At 37.3% G+C, this 21,478-nt stretch overlaps 1 protein-coding gene across 3 annotated transcripts in view; it reads left to right on the plus strand.

Annotated features, from left to right (window-relative positions):
* PLEKHH2 (pleckstrin homology, MyTH4 and FERM domain containing H2) overlaps positions 1-21,478 on the plus strand; it is a 64,049-nt gene that overhangs the window by 19,805 nt on the left and 22,766 nt on the right. For all 3 annotated transcript variants that reach the window (XM_052806117.1, XM_052806116.1, XM_052806118.1), the window contains 16 exons: positions 822-971; positions 1,420-1,503; positions 3,006-3,087; positions 5,496-5,678; positions 7,455-8,443; positions 9,442-9,517; positions 10,010-10,104; positions 10,741-10,885; positions 13,147-13,283; positions 14,390-14,500; positions 14,763-14,849; positions 16,369-16,527; positions 17,205-17,285; positions 19,808-19,987; positions 20,795-20,903; positions 21,007-21,119. In XM_052806117.1, coding sequence (XP_052662077.1) covers positions 822-971; positions 1,420-1,503; positions 3,006-3,087; positions 5,496-5,678; positions 7,455-8,443; positions 9,442-9,517; positions 10,010-10,104; positions 10,741-10,885; positions 13,147-13,283; positions 14,390-14,500; positions 14,763-14,849; positions 16,369-16,527; positions 17,205-17,285; positions 19,808-19,987; positions 20,795-20,903; positions 21,007-21,119 — 2,781 coding nt within the window. The remainder of the gene's footprint in view (positions 1-821; positions 972-1,419; positions 1,504-3,005; positions 3,088-5,495; positions 5,679-7,454; positions 8,444-9,441; positions 9,518-10,009; positions 10,105-10,740; positions 10,886-13,146; positions 13,284-14,389; positions 14,501-14,762; positions 14,850-16,368; positions 16,528-17,204; positions 17,286-19,807; positions 19,988-20,794; positions 20,904-21,006; positions 21,120-21,478) is intronic.

The following is a 21,478-nucleotide window of genomic DNA, read 5'->3' on the forward strand; positions in this document are numbered from 1 at the left end:
CGATACACGTAATAGCTTCTTCATTGATGCATCTTGCGTCTTTGATACACAACGCACATGGAAGCAAAAGGAGAGGAACAGTGACCTGTTTTAGAAAATCTGTAAGAAAATAAAGCGAGGCTATCCAATACAGTCTCTAAATAGGATTATTCTGTGTTGTTTGTTCTTCTTGTAGAAGTTAAATCATCTAAAGAATGAGATCATGGCTAAATATTTAACCAAAGTTGCCTTTGATTCCAAATGGCAGATACTGCTACTGCAGACATTTTATAAACATGTCTCTGGTATTACCTAAAAATCCTTTGTATCTTACTGTGAGACAGATAGAAGCTGAAAATTGTAAGAATAAAAATGTTCGTGTACTAATGTGGAGTTAGAAAATGTTCCTGACTACAAGCTAAGTACTCCTTAGCCATTTTTTAGAATGCTTGTGTTAATTTGTTGGGTTTTTTCACACTGTGCAATTGTTTGTTTATTTAAACATCATTTATTAAGCCTATCAACAACTCCCTATACATACATTGCATTCTTCCCGTATTGGCATTTCTAACAGCTTCTGTGTTACAAACCTAGAAGCCTCTCACTGATAGTAACAAAATCTGTATAAGGTCTATCAGTGTTTTGCTAGTCCTATTGGTATGAGATGCCTAGGGTGACATAACGAACTCTGGAATTTCTTCTCAAATAGGCTTCAGAACTTTGCAGGGTTTTCTTGAATCTTAAGTGTGGGGGCAATTTTAACAGTCCATTTTGTGATTAAATCACTACCTTAACTTGGAGTATTATGTTTGTTAAAGTCTTGTGTTTGACCTTCCAAATAGGTGCAGGTCATGGAAGAAAAATTAAAAGCAGCTAATGTTCAAACGAGCGAATCAGAAACCAGGTTATATAAGAGATGTCAAGATCTGGAGATCCTGATACAAGATAAAAATGATGTAATACAAAAATTGGAGCAACAACTTGAAGAACAGGTTAGAAATAATGGTGTTATAAAAGATGAGCATCAGTTCCATTCCTAATTGCACAAAAGGAAAATAAAAATTAAGATCAATAGAGGACAGAAAAGTTTAGCATTATTTCTGTTGTTTGATTAAAGAGGTTCCCATTAGAAGTATATCATCTGAATAAGGTTTATTCACTTGCAAATTATGCTCTGGCTTCCTTTGAAAGAACATCTGACTTTTATGAGGGGAAAGATGTTCTTCCTCTTCACTGTCTCCTCTGAAGAGCTTTCATTTTTCCTAGAGGAAAAAGGAATGGCAGCCTTTGTGAAGGGCATATTCATCATTTTTTTTTAAATCACCATGTATTGCCCAGGAGACTGACTTACTTCAAGCAATCTTAGCATTTGTGTCTGAAGATACTACTCAGGCAGACTATAATACTCAGTAAAAAATATGCTTGTCAATTTTTTTCCAGAAGCAAATAAGACTGCAAGAAGCAAAAATCATAGAAGAAAAAGCAGCTAAAATAAAAGAATGGGTGACAGTCAAGCTCCATGAGGTATAACTCTTGCTACAATACTTATACAGAAAATATAATGGTGTGACTGGATATCCCTTAGGCTTTTTGGCTGTTAAAGAGCTTTGTGCCGTAGTAAAAAAAAAAGGCTTCCCAGTTTCATTGATCTATATAGTTATTTGCTTGAAAGAGGAAAAATGAAAACAATAGCACAGAGGGCAGAGTATCCATGTCACTTGAATTCTGGTATCTAATTTGATCAGCTAATATATCTGGGTCCTCTTCATGGAGAAAGGGCCTGTAACTGCTCTGTGGAAGGTCTACTTATCTCCACTAATTGAGAGAGATTAGCTGGCAAACTGAGCTTGTTCAAGCAGATGCCTGAAGTGTGAATAATCCCCAGAAAGCCGACCAAGTCTGCTGGGGCCTGGCAGAAAAAAGGACTTGATCATTTTTTATTTTCCAATGCCCACAGTACTCTTAGTCATGAACAGTTTCAGGGGCACCAGCTCTATTCTCAAAAGAAACCAGTTGTCTCCCTTGTTTCTCTGCTGTGGTGACACAACCATGTCTTTGCCCTGCCTATGGCTGCCAGTTTTGGTGTGCAGCTGTGCTTTCTCCTCCCTTGTGTGTATAGAATTTAAAGTTGCCTGTAAAAGTTAAAATCCTACTCTGTTGTGGTTAACTGGAAATTATACTCACTGCAGTTGAAAAACAATGAAATTATTATTTTTAAAGTAGGAAACTAGAAGTAACATTTACTATTAGTCTGTGAGGGGAGTTTTTGAAATCATTGAATAAAACTGCAATTAAGTTTAGCTAAAATTATCTTGAAAAAGTTTAGAAAAAATTAAATATGACTCAAACTATTCACTTAGTTTGAAACATGGAGAATCTCAAGCTAGTTTCACAGAGGTGGCTAGGTGCCACCCTATGGGAAGTGGCATTGCTGGCTCCCATCTGTGTGATATGGGATACTCAGATTCAGACCTTCTCTTTGCATAATTCAGAGCAGGAGTTTGAACCAACATCTTTTACCTCCTGGTAGTGGGCTATAGCAGTGGGTTCTTGGGTTTTTTCTTCCTGTAGAAGGTCTTCTGCTCTGTATAAAGTTTTTCGGTACCTTTTTTTTTAATCTTTGCTGTGGAGTGGTAGGAGGCATTAGCACCATCATTTCCTCTAATTCCTCTGCTTGCTCTTAGGTTTGCCATGTGGCATAAAAGTTTGTAATTCTAGCCCTCTGCCTTCATTAAAAATGCCAATACAGATTTCTTTTTTCTTATTAAGGCTTTTTAAAGCAGTCTTGGGTTTGCTTGGTCAGGAGAATGATTTTAACAGAAGTAGAGCAAATAATCATTGCAGGGAATTTCATTGTTCAGAATAAACAAATGCCTAGACTGGCATTAAGAGAAGTAGCTGAGAGGAGCTTACCATTTGAACTAGCTTTATCCTTAGTCAGGCAGAAATTCATAGAAAATCTGAATGATGTAATGACTTTAAAAATTGTTTCACTGATGGATGAGATTACATTTATATGCTTTTAGTTAGAGGTGGAAAATCAGAACCTTCGCTTGATCAACCAAAAGCAAACCAAAGAGATGAAAACAGTACAATCTAAACTGCAAGGTAAATGTACAAATCTTTTAAAAACTTTTCTATATCTGGCATACTTCTTTCTATTCCCTATTAATTTGTGCATCTGCATAATTGAAATATTCTGTGAAATCACAAAGATTTCAGTTAGTTTGAATTAACATCAAAGTGACTGTACATGAAGCTGTTAGGTAAGCAATAATTTAATTTTTATTAAAAAGACTCACAGACAAATCGCAGCTTGTTTTTTGTTGGGTGAACAGGTATCTGTTATTTAAGAGGTTCTGCAAGTAGTAAGATTTGACTGGATTTATGTCAGATCTTTGGTTTCACTTCTTTATAGCATAGGTGGTCCTAGCACTGTTAAGGAATAGATGAATGTCAGTCTGCATCTGCTTTTTCTAGCAAATGCTCAGCTGGAAATCAGAATTCTGATCAGGTTTTTTTAATTACTACATTTGACTACAGTGATCCAAAACCTTAATTCAGTCACAGTATCACCAGGTTCCTCTCTAAGTGGATATAGTTAATTTAAAAATAGTAAAATGTAAATATGGGAAAGGGGAATATCACCTCCAAGGAGCATTATTTCGCATTAATCAAAGTTGAATTTTATTTGCCACCATGTTGCCTGTTCACTCTTAAGTCTTTCTGAAGGTTCCCACAGTCCTCTCCATACTTAGTTGACCTGACAACTTAACTATCAACTGAAAATCTTGTTACTTTGCTACCTAGCCCTCATTTCTTGATAAGGTATCTCATGTATATATGTACATACACAGACATTTAGAAATGTATGTATATGTGTATATATACGTGCATGTGCACTCGTAATATGCATAATATATGAAAATGCAAATATTTACAAAATACTGTCATGGTTTAACCCCAGCCAGCAACTAAGCACCACACAGCCACTCACTGACTCCTCCCCCCCTGGTTGGGATGGGGAGGAGAATTGAAAACAAGTAAAACTCATGGGTTGAGATAAGAACAGTTTAATAATTGAAATAAAACCAAAATAGTAATAATAATAATAATGATGAAGATAAAAAGAGAGTGAAATGTAACCCAAGACAGACAAGCAATGCACAATGCAATTGCTTACCACCTACTGACCGATGCTCAGCCAAGCCCCAAGCCGCGATCCACTTCCCCTGGCCAACTCCCCCCAGTTTATATACTGGACATGACATCATATGCTATGGAATATTCCTTTGGCCACTTTGGGTCAGCTGTCCTGGCTGTGTCCCCTCCCAGCTCCTTGTGCCCCTCCAGCCTTCTTGCTGGCTGGGCAGGAGAAGCTGAAAAATCCTTGCCTTAGTATAAACATTACTTACCAACGAGTGAAACCATCAGTGTGTTATCAACATTATTCTCATACTGAATCCAAACCACAACATTATTGTAGCTACTAGGAAGAAAATTAACTCTATCCCTGCCGAAACCAGGACAATTACATACATAGACAATATGAAGCTTTTAAACTAAGATGCACCTCTGTGTTAATGGGGAAACTGGATTGGTTTGTTTCTTTGCTATTTTTTGATCAGTAGCAATTATATATACTTCAGCACTTAACAGCTTTAGTCATCCTCTTCTGCAAGATCTATTCAAAGGCTTTTTGAGACACTAAGAATTTGTCAGCTGGTTTCAACACACATTTCCTGATATGCTCAAAAATATTAAGAAATTTATTACCATTTGCAGTGTCCATGCTGGTAACAGGCTATATATTATGATCATGTGGTACTGTTTTAAACAGCTTACAGGTATGGATAAGGGCCTTTTGTTTCTGGATCTGCCACAGAACTTTTTATAAACAGGGATAGATAGCATTGTTTCCTATCAGTTTCTGGCAGAATAGCTGTCCCTAAGGACAGATTTCATATTCTCGAGGCAGTTAAACATTTTATGCTTTCACCTTCTCTTGAAGTCCTCCATATATACCTTCTAAGCTTGCTAACTTATTCCTTTATATTTGCTGCAGCATCTATTACAGATTCTCTTAATATTTTTATCTGAAGGGAAGGCCATCACATATTTTAGTACTATTGTTCTAAAGTCTTTCCCATATTATATATCCTAAACCAATCCACAGGTTTAATTTCAGTCACAGCAGAATAAAATCAGGCATTTCCACTAGGTTTTCATTCTGTATTAAGTGCATGTTTTATACCTTATTGCTGTGAAATTGTTAAGGGAGAATTTTTCTTTCTTTGTATGCTAAAAAATCAATCTTTAAGAACTTGAAATGTAGCTCTGGGTTTCTTTTGATATGGGGAGGTATCAGGTAGGTTTTTATTCTTATGATTTTTTTATTATCTTTTTGCTAAATTTTAATTATCTTAAAAAACACACTTTACACTGCAGAGTAAAGAGACAAGTAGCATAGCTTGCTGTATCCCATTAACACAAGATTTCTGAATTATATTCTTCAGAAGCTACAGGCAAGAAATCGGTTAATTCAACACAAAAACCTGGAGAGTGTCAGCGACTAAGCAGTTTGACTTTTGGATGCTTTTCAAATAGAGCAAGAAGTCCTCAACCATCTCCTAAGTTTGAAGAAATAAGCAAGTCTTCATCTAAAGACTCAGACTACACTGAAGGCAAAAACATGCTAGGTACTTAGTCACCAATACTGCCATTTTATTCTGACACAGGTGGAAAACTAAAATCGACAACTATGTCAGTGTATCCAAACCAGCTATTTTCAAAGTACATAGCAGTACTCTCTCCCTCTGTAATGCTAGTCTCTATAACTAGAAAGAAATCCTGTTGAGCACTAGAGTCTCCATCATACCGCTAATACATTGTTTGGCAGCATGCAGTGGCTGACAGGTACTTTGGCTGCAAAGGAAAGGATTTGTTGTGGCCCAGGTTTGCTCCACAATAGCGTAAGGAGTTTACAGCTCGGTCCCCCAGGGAGGGCTGTTAATTTTTATGCCTGTGTAGAGTCTCATGTAAGTCCAGTTTCTGTATATTTTATCTATGCTATCATTGATGTCCCAGTGTTAGTTTTATACCCTAACTCAATAAGATCAACTCAGTAATCTTTCATTAGTATGATCAAAGTCAGAAATAACAGAAGGGCGTCTCAGGCGTCTTTTCACACCATTGTTTCCTATCCAGAGAAGGAGAAAGCTCCCTGATCAGTTCATACAATTTCCCCAACAAGCCCTGAAGTCTGGTGATGCCAGCAAATTGGTGTGCTGTTATGCTATTATAAGCGTAAGCAAGTCCATTGCAGTTTGCTACTTCCCTTAAGCTGTGAAAAGCTCAGGAAGGAGACTGTTGCTCTAGTCCTTCATTTGAGTCCCACAGTACTATTTATGACCTCAGCATTTTCTCCACAGTTAATCATGGTACCCAAAATTGCAAGTTGAGTTCTGTAGAAAATCAGACACTGAAGTACTTCCTATTAATATTTTGTATATTTATATTACACCAAGTTCATTATAAAGGTGGGTATGTATTATTATTTCCATTTTTGTAGATTAGGGAATTGAAGTAAGAATCTTTTTTTCAAGGGAAAGTATAAGAAGTAGAACCTTAGGCTTGCCCAGATGGAAACGGATCAACTTTTGTGACTTCATTACTTTAATGTGGACTAAATTAAAATCTTTGGCTTATCTAATCCACTTTAACTTCATACAGCTATTTAACCTTAACTTTCCCAAGTGTCTGTGTAGAAAAGCCCTAGTTCTTGCATCTGTTTTAACTCAGGGGGAGCACATAGATGTCACTGATGTGCTGCAAGCTATAGCTCTGTCTTGCAAAACCAGGTAAAAGTGAACAGCAGAAGCAAAACTCTTTTTAATACAGCATCTTTCCCTAAGCATCTTTCATGAGCCTCTCCTGTGTATCTTAAGCATTCACCACTGGGAATACAATAACAGCTTGCAGAAGAAATTTCTGTGTATAAACACTGTAGAAATGCTCAGAATACTTGATTCGTTAATGTAAATCTTTTCTGACAAGCTTTTATTAAACTTTGATTTTTCTTAGATTTAATAAAGCAGCTAAATTTATATGCCCTCTTAATTCTTTGGGGTTTGGGGGGGGTGTGTTTGTTTGTTTGTTTGTTTTCATACATATGTGGTTTACCTTAAAATATGGTTCCACTCTGCTTATCTTTACATTTATTGCCATTTTTAGTTTGGCTAGAACTTTGAGTAATGTCTGGTACAGTTTTTGGCAAACATCATTGCAACTTCAGTTGCATTCAAAAATTTATAATATTTTTCTTAAGGTTTATTATTTACAATACTTTAAAACTTAAATGTGCTTGTGCATTTGAAATTATTACCTAATTACTACTTGCAGAAATGATGACAAAATCCTTTAGCAGTCAAGTTTGCTAAAGTAATTTTCTCATGTTCATTATATTTCTCCTCTAGAGAAGGATATCCTGGAAACTACCTTTGCTGGTCCTGCACACGAGGCCAATAAAGGTCAGAAGTCATTGCAACAAAGTTCCTCTGGATCAGAGCAGAACAAGAATGTGAGAACAAGCTGTTCATCCAAAGATATAGACAGCGACATGTCAAAGAACTCCTGCACTACCGGGAGTGACTGGAGCTCAGACGAGGATGGAGGAGACCATAAAGGACTGAAATCCAGGTGTGCATCGACTCTTTCAAGCCACACATCTGAGGAGAATGCAAGGTACAGTAGAGTGGGAAGTGAAATGTATTTGACAGCATCTGATGACAGTAGTTCTCTATTTGAAGAAGAGAGTTTTGGTGTTCAGAGGACTCAGCAGAAGAAGTTATACTCCTGGCAGCAAGGGTCCCAAAGAAAAGGCCAGAACAATCCAGGTGGAAAGTGCAACTCTGACTTCACAAGTAAAAAGAAAGACCAAGATAGTTCTTCAGATGAGCTGAATAAGAAATTTCAGTCTCAGAGGCTAGATTATTCATCCTCATCCAGTGAGGCAAATACCCCAAGTCCAATTTTAACCCCTTCTCTGGCACCCAAACACCCAATTCTAGCAACTTCTGCAGGTTCTCAACGCACAATGCCATCAGATTCTCCCTCAAATTTGTCACCTCCAAAGTTACGGACTCCTAATGTGTTTAGTATAAATTCAGCATTAGCAAAGAAACATCTAAGCCAGCCCCAGTTGAGTTCTGACAGGATGTTTGGTAGAAATAGAAATGCCATAAGCATGATACGTCCGTGGAGACCTCAGGAAACAGACATTGATCTGGTGGATGGAGAAGATACTGATATTTTAGAGAAAATGGAGATAGGTTGTGATGAAGGAGTGTTTACCTATGACTGCACTGAAACACAAAGTGCTAAAGCCCAGGAACCTTGTGATACGGCAAAAAAGGGTACTAGCAACAAACCTCCAACCCCTCCATTACATCGATTTCCGTCCTGGGTAAGTGTAATTATTTTTCCTACTGGTGAAACTAACTCATTCTTGTGCCTCTCTTCTATGATTTTTGTTGCGTCTACCTTTCTTATTCTCTGTTTGATGACAAGACAGGGTGTTACCTTAATTGGAACTAGGCGAGTTTGATTTGAAGCGCAGTATTTCTGCCCTTGAAAAACATAGTCACTATTCTTGTAGATAGGACCAATATTTTTCATGTCACATCTAAGTTACATATGTCCTTTTGAGTGTATCAAAGAAGATAATGTTTGTGACTGCATTTATTTATTTATCTTAACACCAATAGAGCCTAAGAGTACTGGTGTCAATGCCTTTGCTATAACCATTGTACCACCACAATCTAGACAATTAAGTGGGCAGAAGACTTAACTTCAGACTGACTGACTAAACTACAGTTACAGAAGTTATTGATCACATTTCCAAGTAAAATTTTAAAGCCATCAATCAGGGAATTAAAATAGATGTTAATATGTCTTACACAAAATCTAAAATTAACTCTGTCAGGACTCACTGAATCTGCAGTTCCACAGTCAGAGATGTATTAATGATTCAGAAATGAATAATGCTTTAATATAACATCTTCTCTATGTATATATTTTACTGCATGTTTTTTCATTATAGTTTTTCTTATCCTGGCCTTTTAACACAAAATGGTTGAAAAGTTGCCTCCTAATGGCATTTCTTTCTTCTTAACATACAATCTTCCATTGAAAAATATTCTCACTATAGCTTCTTTGGCCTCTGATAATAGTATTTTTAAAAATAAGTTACCTACAGGGCAAGAAACAGACTATGGGTATGATGGGTATGGCATATAAAACAAGAATGCATTTTTCAGCTGCTACTGATAATACCATTTTGTCAACCATTTTATCACATTGTTGCACTAACACAAAGACTAGAAGGCTATGGGGAGGCTAAACAGAAGAAAAGTAATTGTTGTGTTTTAATTATCTACCATCAAATCCATTCTGCTTGTATAGGAAAGCAGAATTTATGCTGTAGCCAAATCTGGTTTAAGGATGTCTGAAGCTTTCACCATGGAATATCTTAACAAAAGTAAGTGGTTTAGCTGTTCATTCTCTCATCAACAAGAACTCTCTTCTTAACGGTGATTTATAAGCAAGGCTCAAATGTCCCATGTTCTTCTAAGATATTTTTATGAAGATGAAGTTATCTGCTATTTAAAACCTAGAAGATCTTTGGTTATCTTTCCATTGTCTTCTATTACCTTGCCTCTAGACTTTGTGCTGAATTTGTACTTTGTTCACTCCAGTTTTCTTTGCAATTCATTTTGAAGATTCTATACCAGGTACCAAGGTAAGAGAATAAACTTCCAATTTAAAAAGGGTTAGTGGTCATGACTACAATTTATTTATACTCCTTAAAACCATTGTAAATTTCAAAAAGCTATAAATCTCACATCTAAAACAGTTGAGTTAGTTTGCTTTTTATAGCAGTTATACAATGCAAAAAGTTACATTTTAATTTGGTTAATTGAGGGGTAAATTAGGAAATATGTTGCATTTATGAAATATGTTGCTTTTTTAGGTGCTGTTTCACTAACTTCATACTCCATATCTGGATTATATACATCTCTGATATATAAGAACATGACCACTCCTGTCTACACCACTTTGAAAGGGGTAACTGTATTAACGTTTAAAGGAAATATTTAAATACCATTAGGTTTCACATTCAGGAACTTGCTGTTTCACATTTGATGCTACCATGCCAAATATGTCATAAGATGATGTTTAGAGATCACAGAACCCCAGAAGTAATGGAAATGTCAAATAGCTGGAAAAAAAAATTACTGCTGCTTATAAAATGTTACTAGCCCAGGTCAGTTCTTCTTAGGTTCCTTGCTCATTTTTTCCAGAGGCTTGTTAATTATTAAACAGAGAAACATGGTGTTCAATGCCATAATTAAAAGTGCGTCTATGTGCAGAAATGTCTTCGTGTCAGTGCCAAAGCTGTTTATAGTCAGATAGCCAGCAGTAACTAATCACAGCATTGTTTGTTTTCTGGCAGCCTTTTGTGATTTGGAAAGACCCACCCCTTGAGCTACCTCAGGTTTCTGTTTTAAAGTGTGGGGGTGGTTGAGTACACAGAGGGCAGAGGAAATTCAGTTTTCTGTTAATATTTGTGTGCCAAAACTCACAACCCAAGTAAGAACAGCTTTGAATGTTATGAAGCCAGTAGAGCTCTGTCACACTATGAAGGAAATAACTGATACCCTTTATGCAAGGTATCAAAGAATGTTGTGTTAATTTCTGCAGAAAGCAACTCAAATAAGCAACAGCCCATTTATAGATGAGTCGTCAGGATCTGAGGAAGAAGACAGCTCTCGGTCCAGCTCAAGGACTTCTGAGTCTGATTCTCGAAGTAGAAGTGGTCCGGGTAGTCCTCGGGCTATGAAACGAGGTAGGCAAAAACTATAAAAACGAGTAACTTCTGGGAAGTTGGGAAGACTAGGTAGTTTACATGATCTTCTTAGAAATAGATTTCTTCCTTAAATAGCATGGACATCTTAAATCTAGGCTTTTACCTCAGCTATCAAAGCCTAGATCTATTATTCAAGCAGGAGAAAGGACTGTTATACATGGCTTTCTTTTTATTGCTGTTATTAGAGATGTTTTTTTAAGGCATTAATCTAGTAGCTGGCTGTTGTCATGAGGGAAAAGTGACTTGTACATTTAAAGCAAGAAGCTCAATTCTATCTATACTCTCATGCCAAGGACCTCCTATGACCTTTAACTGTAGGTAGGTAAAAATGAGGTAGAAAAAAGTAATTGCCATCAGAAAAAAAACCTATATATATCCAAGTTTATAAAACAAAGTACCAGTTTCATGTGATCAGAAAGCAGGTGGAAAAGTTCCCTCAACAGAGTATTTGGTTCTGTCAACTCATGCAATAAAGGACTTCTTTCATTTTTACAGTGATTGTCTCAAGGTCCTGTGCAAAGATTTAGTTAAATCACTTGAATCCAGTAATGTTCTGTCTTTGTGGAAGACAAATCTCACAGCTCTAGGTAATTGTGTGGTTTCCATCTGCAGAATGAAAATAATAAACTTCATAACATTGAAAGATATAATGCTTCCTCATGGGGTGACAGTATCAATGTTATATCCCTGCGATTTCTTCACTGGGTAAACCAAGGGAGACTAAAATCTAAGATCCCAGTGAGGCCAAGTGTTAAGATCCTTCATTATACATTGCTTTAGAAATGCAAAATAACATTATTTGTTAGTCTCTGTTACACATGTTAAAATCCCAGTTAGCAGGAGCTCTGCTCAGTCACGCTTGAGCAGGTAGATATAGCCATGTTTCCGCTAGTTTTCCAGGGCCAGCCATACCTGGCCTGGAGTCCTGTTTCCAGTGGTGCAGTTACGGTTTTGCTACATTAGTGTGAAAAGGACCCATAGTTCCTGCTTCCCAGCAGCTCCCTCTTGCTGAGCAAAAACCAGTGCTGTGGCTGCAGAGGCATCTCATGTTACATGCTTGCACAACAGGAAAGGTAAATTAGCTAATGTAATACCTGGTTTCAGCTACAATTTATATCCGTGTCTGTAAAATGGAACCATTCCTTTTGTTCATGCTTTCTTCTCATAAAATAGTCCTTGCATTGTTTCATGCATGGAAGCCTTTCTTAACCACAAAACACAAATGTACATATCTTTGTTGAGAACACACTGTTTAAAAATCTAGGCAGTCACAAATTTCACTAGGTGCATAATTAGTTTGCTGCATATTTGTTATTAAAGATCCTACATGAGAAGAGAAGAACCCACTCTGAAAGCCGAGGTGGCTTACCAAAGCAATAAATGAGAAAAGTTGGGGTTTTTTTAAATATAATTTGCAAATTAGTTTGGAAATGAATGAAACAAAGGAAACAAAGCATCTTCACCTCAATCTTGGAGAGTAACCTTTCAGTGTAGAACACTAGTCCTTACAAAAGGACATGTTCACATGTTTGAAAATAATTATTTCTATGATGAATAAGGAGGAGTTTGAATTTTTATTGCTGATTCACTAGAACTGAAAACAGGGTGCATTTTTTTTCAGGATTAAATCTAATAAACTCTAAAAAAAATCCTGAAATCTGAAATTCAGATTTTTAGAAAACTTCAGTATAAAAATTCATACTAATTGCAAAATAAAGACAGTCACCTACAGCTTCAACATATAGCAGATCTTTAGCACAGCTTCTTTATACACAAGCAGTTGCATGAGAAATTCAGATACTAGACTGAATGATAGAAAGGGGAAGGGGAAAGTTGCTTAGTTGAATTAAAGATCCTGTATTTGTTTTCTAGAGTGAGTAAGATGCACAGCACTAACTCCCTCCTTAAAAAAGCTGTAGTAATATAACAGAAAGTGATAATATATAGAAGACATTCATTTGGTGTTTCATTTGAAGTGACTTAAACTCTGTTTAATTATGAAGAAAACGGGATTCAGGTATTAGCGCTGTGCTAATAGTTTGATATACTCATATTTAAAAAAATGCTTGGTTCCTGATGGATTTATGCTGATACTTGTGTTTGCCTGCAGATCCTACTCAGATACTCTTTCTGCATGGATATTCTGATCTAATTTGTTTCTAATAAGTAAAGAAACATGTTTAAGTAAGTAAAGTAACATCTTAAGTAAGTAAAGAAACATCTTTCTTCTTTTAACGCAGGTGTGTCTCTGTCTTCTGTGACCTCAGAAAGTGACTATGCTATTCCTCCAGATGCATATTCAGTAGATACAGACTATTCAGAGCCAGAGCAGAAACTTCCTAAGACCTCTTCCTCATCTAGTGATAATGGAAAAAATGTGAGTACTGAAGTTCTGTGAAGAAGTGTACCTGTGGTGCTGTGTGTGTATTTATGTTCAAAGACTGCTACCAAATCTCTATATTCAGTCTTGCTGACTCACAGACTGCCTTATGAGTACAAATAGCAAAATATACCAACAATAAGTTAGCCATATAAGGCTATAATGATTGAAGGAAAGTGGAGGATAATTCCAAGCTTTCTGTGTAATGAGTGGAAGCAGGTAGACAACTCCAGAAGACAATTCAAAGCACTTAAGATTTTCCTTTCTTGGAACAAGATCTGGTATCAGATTGCATATGAAATACTAAAATCAGCTTAAAATTATTATTTGAATATTCAGGGAAATAGAATGGCATTCCAGTGAAGGAGTTGGAGGCATCAGTAGAAATCTATGTGCAGTAATACGTTTCTATAGTTTCCTCATACAGGGAAAACTTTACGCATCAGAGAAATCATAAGTAGAGCAACATGCAAGGACAGGTCAAAGAAACCAAACCATTGTGGGGTATTTGTCTGTCTCTGGGAATTTTTTAATGGCCTGTGTTAGTAGTTAGTGTCTTAACATACAAGTGGATTGACTGCCTGGTGATGAAGATAGATGGTGATTTTAAGCTTTCTTCACAGAACAAAACTGTGAACTCTGTTCTACAGGTGTACACACTAAAAGTATGTATTGTGCAGAGCTCTGAATTAGAGTGCTCTATATCTGGTTTGTAGGTTAGGCCCTGAAGTTGGGAAAAAAAATACATTTACATTGTATTCATTTTGTTCCTTGTTTAATATAAATAATTAGAAAGTAAAATCAGGAATCATCATATTCTTCATTTTTTTATATAGTTCTGGGCAAATCACTTACTCCCCTTCATGTACTATAACTGTAAGTAGGGATATTAATTAGTTATCCCACATGCATGGCGTTTGTCTTAATGATGCTTGTAAAAACTTTGTCGTTGGACTAGAAGTCTCATCAAATACTGTAATTATTATTTAGCATGCTTTTAAGTCGTTAAAATATCTCTCTGTGTGTGTATTTATACATATCTCTGAGGGGTATATGTATATATTTGTACCTAACTACTTTTTATCTAACTTCTAAATAATCAGGAACCTTTGGAAAAATCTGGATATCTGTTAAAAATGGGTGGTAAAGTAAAGACCTGGAAACGACGGTGGTTTGTGCTTAAAGGAGGTGAATTACTATACTACAAATCTCCTGTAAGTACATGTAACTTATCTGCTATTTAATATTAGATTGTTTTCACTGAGAATCTAGGGGTGCTAGAAGGAAAATAAATGTATTCCTGGTTTCTGAGATGTTAGAGAGTGATTCAGGACTCAGTTCCTCAAGAGGTGTACAAGGTACTCAATGTCTAACTAGGAACTATTTATCAAGGTTAATGTTTAAATGAATTCTATAACTATTTATTTCTATTTGTTGGTAGATTTAAAATATTCTTTTTCCATTCTTTCCATACAGAGTGATGTCATTCGAAAACCTCAAGGTCAAATTGAGTTAAATGCATCTAGCCACATTGAAAGGGGTGATGGAAAACAAACAATTCAGGTGCCTGCTTTTCTCATCTGTGTTTCAGCGGGTATCTATTCCCTCCATCCCCAAAACCAACCCCTTGTTCCAGTCCCTATTGCACTGGAAGTCCAAGCTTGGACTTGGAATTAATCAGTGCCCTTTGTTTGAAACCAAAAAATCATTTCAGTTACAGAAACTATAAAAAGGCCTACATGTAGTCTTGTTTGTATTGCTACAAAGGTCAAGTCATCACATTTGAGATATAAATAGAGTGGTCTTGGGGCCAGCCATTAGGGTTGAGAGAAGTTGTTTGTCTGAAAGGAGATAAATTGAGTTTTCTCAACTCTGCTGTCCTGGAACTTTTCAGATAAAGCCCTAGAAAGGGTCTGTCTGCTCTGCCTGGCCACGGAATGTTTCATTAATGAAAAGTACTTTGGGGAAAATAATGCCCCCAAAGTTGTGAAACTACATTGGGTAGTATATGTTACAGTATATGTGGAAACCAGTGAGGAGTGGCATTCCTCAGGGGTCGGTATTGGGACCAGTGCTTTTTAAGATCTTTGTCGGCAACGTGGACAGTGAGATCAAGTGCACCCTCAGCAGGTTTGCTGACAACACCAAGCTGCATGGTGCGGTCAACATGCTGGAGGGAAGGGATGTCGTCCAGAGGGACCTTGACAGGCTTGAGAGGTGGGCCTGTGCAAACCTCATGAAGTTCAACAAGGCCAAGTGCAAGGTCCTGCACATGGGTTGAGGCAATCTCAAGCACAAATCAGGCTGGGCGATGAGTGGATTGAGAGCAGCCCTGAGGATAAGGACTTGGGGCTGTTGGTTGATGAGAAGCTCAACATGACATGGTAACATGCATTTGCAGCCCAGAAAGCCAACCATGTCCTTGGCTGCATTGAAAGAAGCGTGACAGCAGGTCGAGGGAGGTGATTCTTCCCTTCTGCTCTGCTCTCTTGAGGCCCCACCTGGAGTACTGCATTCAGCTCTGGGGCCCCCAACATAAGAAGGACATGGGCCTGTTGGAGTGAGTTCAGAGGAGGGCCACGAAGATGATCAGAGGGCTGGAGCACCTCTCCTGTGAAGACAGGCTGAGGGAGCTGGGGTTATTCAACCTGGAGAAGAGAAGGCTCTGGGGAGACCTTACAGCAGCCTTCCAGTACCTAAAGGGGGCCTACAGGAAAGCTGGAGAGGGACTTTTTACAAGGGCATGTAGTGATAGGAAAAGGCATAGTGGCTTTAAACTGAAAGAGGGTAGATTTACATTAGATGTAAGGAAGAACTTCACTGTGAGGGTGGTGAGGCACTGGAACAGGTTGCCCAGAGACGTGGATGCCCCATCCCTGGAAGTGTTCAAGGCCAGGTTGGATGGGACTTTGGGCAACCTGGTCTAGTGGGAGGCATCCCTACCCATGGCAGGGGGGTGGAACTAAGTGATCGTTAAGGTCCCTTCCAACGCAAACCATTCTATGATTCTATGTAACAACCCCCACACTGTACGGTCAAATGTATAATGTTCTTAAAGCTCAACTCTTCTGTTACTACATAGCTGACCACAGAAAAACGAACATACTACCTGACTGCAGATTCTCCCAACATCTTAGAAGAATGGATCAAAGTACTACAGAATGTTCTTAAAATACAGGCTGCCAGCCCACTTTTCATACAGCCAGAAATCAAGCCAACCATGAAAGGGTTACTTACAAAGGTAGGAACACTTTTCTTCCCCCAATATGCTTTATTCCATATTTCTTAAGAATAGGATCTAGATCAAAATGGCCCTACAATAAAATAAATATAAGCAAAACAGACATGCATTTGCCTTCCCAGCACTTTACAATGTGAACAATCCAGAAGGACCACCAACTCACCTACTTCAGCCAATATTTTTCTTCTGGTTCTTTGGTTTAATTTGGTTTTTCTTTTTGTCTTTTTAATTCATTAGTTCCTGTGATGAGTTCTCCATTTGCACTTCAGGGGTATCCTAGTTCAGCTTATGTTTCAGTACCTAATTGACGTACCTTATTTCAGTGGAGTGCTCTCTTTTTCTGTACTACTCACTGGGACAGATTATTTCAAGATAATAATACTATATAAAAGGAATTTTTCTCTTTTAATTCTTCCATTTCGTTAGCTTCCACTAATTCAGGCCTGATCCAAAGCCAAATGAAAAACTCATATTGGCCTTACTAGGCTTTAGACAAGCATCTAATGCTTTAATTCCTATACCCTTAATAGAGTTATGCAGTTTTAATTATTTGTTTAGTAATGTGGAAAGGAATTTGAACCAAGGCATTTATTCCCAACATAACCAAAGTTCAGAGATGGTGAAACGTAGTCTGTATTTTTCTGGCTTTGCTTGTTCCTAATGTTCTGTAATTTCAGGTGAAACATGGATATTCCAAAAGAGTTTGGTGTACCCTAGTTGGAAAAATTCTGTATTATTTCCGTAATCAAGAAGACAAGGTAGGTCCCTTACTTGTTTCCTTAGTGAATGGAAGATAACATACTGAAGTAGACTTTAAACAGTAAGTTACAGCTTTATTAAGGTACAGTTGCCCTGGGTAGTATACGCCCATTTTATCTTGATTGCCAAACATTTAGACTTCACAGGTTGTCAACTTGGAAGGTTCATATCTAATAGACAGTAATCCAGGGCACGCCCATTGGTCTCCTTCTCCTACAGGACATGATATATATATTCTGCATCTTCTTATCCCTAGCCGAACGGGAACACTGATTTGCTAACAGTTCAAGTCTCCCTTTCTGACAGGTGTGAGACTTACCAGAAAAGACCTTGCTGTCATTTACTTCTGGAAGCTGACCCTTTCTAATGTATGTTTGCAGTGGGCAGTGACTGCAAGTTTCAAGAAATTAAATGTTCTTTTTATCCCTCAATTGACTTCCAAGTCGTGTTCTTTGGAATGTCACTGTACCTCCACAGTGCTGCAGGAGAGGAAAAAAAAAAAGCCTAGCAAGATGCAGAGCTTGCTGCTTTGCAGATGTGTGTCTGTGGAGGGGATCTTTTCCCATTCCCCATCAGGATTACAGAAAAGGAGCTCACTGTCTACAACTGATGAGGTGGACAGAAACGGAGATGGAGGACAGCAAAAGAAAGGGATGAGAAAATTATTTCTAAAACCTAGGGAAAATACTGTTTGAGGAAGAAAAGAAAGAAATGGGATCCAATCAGCTTTAAGTTAACCTCCCAACATCCTATATCTTGTAGGACACAAGGAGCTAAGGAAGAGCAAGACCCAGCTCTTCCACATTGGGCCTGACATTTAGTTCTCTACCCACCCTTCTGAATATTGCTGGTCCTAATATTTCCAGTCACATTTACCTACAGAGACAGGAGAAAGGACACTTATTAGTCATACTTTTCACCTGTCCTTTTGCTCCCAAGGCATTGTATTTTGTCATCAAGAAACATCTTTTCAGTGGAGGTGGGTCAAGAACAAGATTTTGGAAACTTCTACAAGAATTCTTGTTAATACCGTTGAGGTTATGAGTATTTGATTCATACCCGTATTACCTAGCTCTACCAAAAAGACTGCTGACACTTGAAAAAATGGTAAAAGTCCACTGAGCCATTATAAACAACAGTTCAAATAAATACAGAAAATCTATTTGTTACTTCTAATCTAACCAAATAATCACACTGGACCCAGTAATTCATAGTCTTTGTATAAAACTAGTTATTCCCTTTGTTATCCTTTCCGCTTTTAGCCATTTTTAAACATTCAACTAAATCTTATTTCTAGAACTATATGAATAGCAGTAACCATCCATCAAAACATTTTATTTTAACTTTTTAAAAAGTGTAATATAGGGCTAGGGAATCAAATGACTGGACTATTAACTTCTAGCTCATCTTACAGCGATATTAAAATTAACTTGCATTTTCTCCTATGAAGAAATATCTAAAGTGTCTGAATTTACACATTTTTACCATTGAAGATTTTGGGAGTTTAGCATGCCCTTTAGAAGCATCTAAGAATTTTGCTGGATTCTTGTGAGTATTTCCCTCACATTTGGAACAAGTTTTGCTGCCCTTTTAAAGCAAAATTGAAACTAATTTGCTAGCTTGTAATAGAATAAGAATTTAGCTTTTGTAAGCAGAATATGTATGAAAAGTTTTCCAAAGCTAGTTTATTTCTAATGTTCAACAATTCACTAATTAAAAACATCTTTGCTGTAGCTGAATGTGTCAGTGCAGAAACAAATTACACAATCTGCAGTGGTTAATACAGTAATGGAGTCCACTTAAGTGGCCTCCTTTCAAAATGGAATCAAATTAAAAAATCAGCCAACTGTGTTTTAGTTAAACTTCATGAATAAATCAGTCTTGACTATTTGTATGTGAAATGGCATCTATTGATTCTCAGAATCTTACCTTGTTCAAAAAGTTGAATGGTTCAGAAGCACCACAGAAAATACAAATCACCACATGCATCTTTAATCCTTACTAGTGAGAGCACTGGAATAAAGAGCCACCACTGTGATGTTTTCTTCAAAATGATCATATTAACAGCTCACTTTATCAAATCACTATTCAAAAAGCCCACCCCAGATTGAATTAAACTTGCCAGCTACTCTCCAGTATGGTATTTTCAATTTTTAAACAGTATTATTGAGAAGCCTCATCTGCTTTTCATTGGTGTTGATATTTCAAGACAACTTACTTCAGGCTTCCACTTGAATGTGGCACAAATAAGATGCTAGTTACTGTAGTGCCCAGCTATCCTTTTACCGAAGGGAAACAAACACCCCGGTTTTTCTGCTGAATCACTAAGCATTGCTAGACATCACAAACAACACAGAAACAGTAGCCAAGGCTTCTTCACTACACCATTAAATAACACTCTTTTGAACATCCTGATGTTTGAACAGCTGTCCTCTGAAATACACTGCTGTCCTCTGAAATAACAAGATTATAATTAAAGCTTCTAGGCTAGGTTCTCACCACTTCTGATATTTACTTTTAGTTTCCTCTTGGTCAAATCAAGCTTTTTGAGGCAAAGGTTGAAGAAGTTGATAGATCATGTGATTCTGATGAAGATTATGAGGCTAGTGGTCGCAGTTTATTATCAACACATTACACTGTTGTTATCCACCCCAAAGATCAAGGACCCACTTATCTTCTTATAGGATCCAAACACGAGAAGGTAATAAAAGGACTTTTTTATTGAGTTTCAGTAACACGTCTGTGAGAATGGTGCTGTGATATGAATATTTCTTAAAGAGGAGGAGGAGGGGGACCTGCAAGTCATCTGGCTTGTAGTTTGATATAATAAGCAAGGAGAAGGTCCTGCTTCATTAACATAGATCAGAGTTTGTCTGCAAACTAATGCTATCATGGGTAATCCTTTTTAAAACAAATGAAAATAAGCAGGCTGCTTACGAAAATAAGCGGGAGATGGTGCATAATATCAAATACGTGGTAACTGGAGAATTTTGCTCACATTACACTAACTTGTAGACAGACCTGTAGCAGACCTTCCTGAGAGGTTTTGAGATACTGTTACCCATTTTCACTGATAAGACTAACAGTAGGGAAGACTGCCCTACTGAAGTGAAGGAGAAATGAGAGGTATGGTTAAAACCATTTTTATTATTATTGCTTCATTGTTCTCAAGTAATCTTGTAGACCTCATTTTGCTTTCTGGCCTTATCCCCAGGTTAGCAGGACTGGACAGTGATAAAAAGGCACTTAAGCTTTCTGAAGAGGAAAGCAAGAATGCCCTGATAATTAGCCATGATTTCTGAGGGTAAAAGACTTCTGAAGAGAGCCTTGTCCACTGTTCCTTGCTTAATATTTGTAACAGAGAGACCATGAATACAGGTGTATTCAAGGCAAACTCGTTTGGGCTTCAACGGCAGTGCATGGTAGTGTTTCAGGTTGAGAGCAAAATCCTGATGAAGCAGCTTCTTCCAACACGGAATGAGTGAGCTGCTGTGTTTTTCTGCTTTAGGACATGTGGCTTTATCATCTGACAATTGCTGCTGGAAGTACCAGTGTAAATGTTGGATCTGAGTTTGAACAACTTATTTGCAAATTATTAAATATGGAAGGCGATGCCAGTAAGTTTGGGTTTGTTTCAACATACTAATTTTCTAATACTTCTTTACTGAATGTACTTATGAACTGAATTAATTGCAAAACCTATATATTTCATCCGTTTAGATTCTCAGATTTGGAGACATCCCACCCTTTGCCACAGCAAAGAAGGAATTACTTCCCCTCTTACAACATTGCCATCAGAAGCCTTGCAAACTGAAGCAATTAAATTATTTAAGGTAAAACCATAGCAGGTGCCTTTTTTATTAACTGACTTACTATTTTAACTCTTAGCTGAAGAATGGCTACTAGTTGGCTTACTAGAGATGTTCAACAGATAAGAAAAAAGAAAAGTTTACTCTTATCTTTAGTGGAGGTGAGTAATGACAGTAGCAGAATGCCCCCGTATTACCTCACTGAAGACTATCACTTCCAATGTAAAAAGATCAGTTTTAGTTGTGAGGGAGCAGTTTAGGCTTCCACTTTTGACCTTTCTACTGAAGTAATTGATAAAGGGCAAGTTACTAGAAAAATCCACGGCCATCATGGATGATAATAATTTTGTCATGAAGTTCATAAGCCCCAGAGAACCTAACAG

The sequence above is a fragment of the Harpia harpyja genome, chromosome 13, assembly GCF_026419915.1.
Source record: "Harpia harpyja isolate bHarHar1 chromosome 13, bHarHar1 primary haplotype, whole genome shotgun sequence".
Lineage (NCBI taxonomy): Eukaryota > Metazoa > Chordata > Aves > Accipitriformes > Accipitridae > Harpia > Harpia harpyja.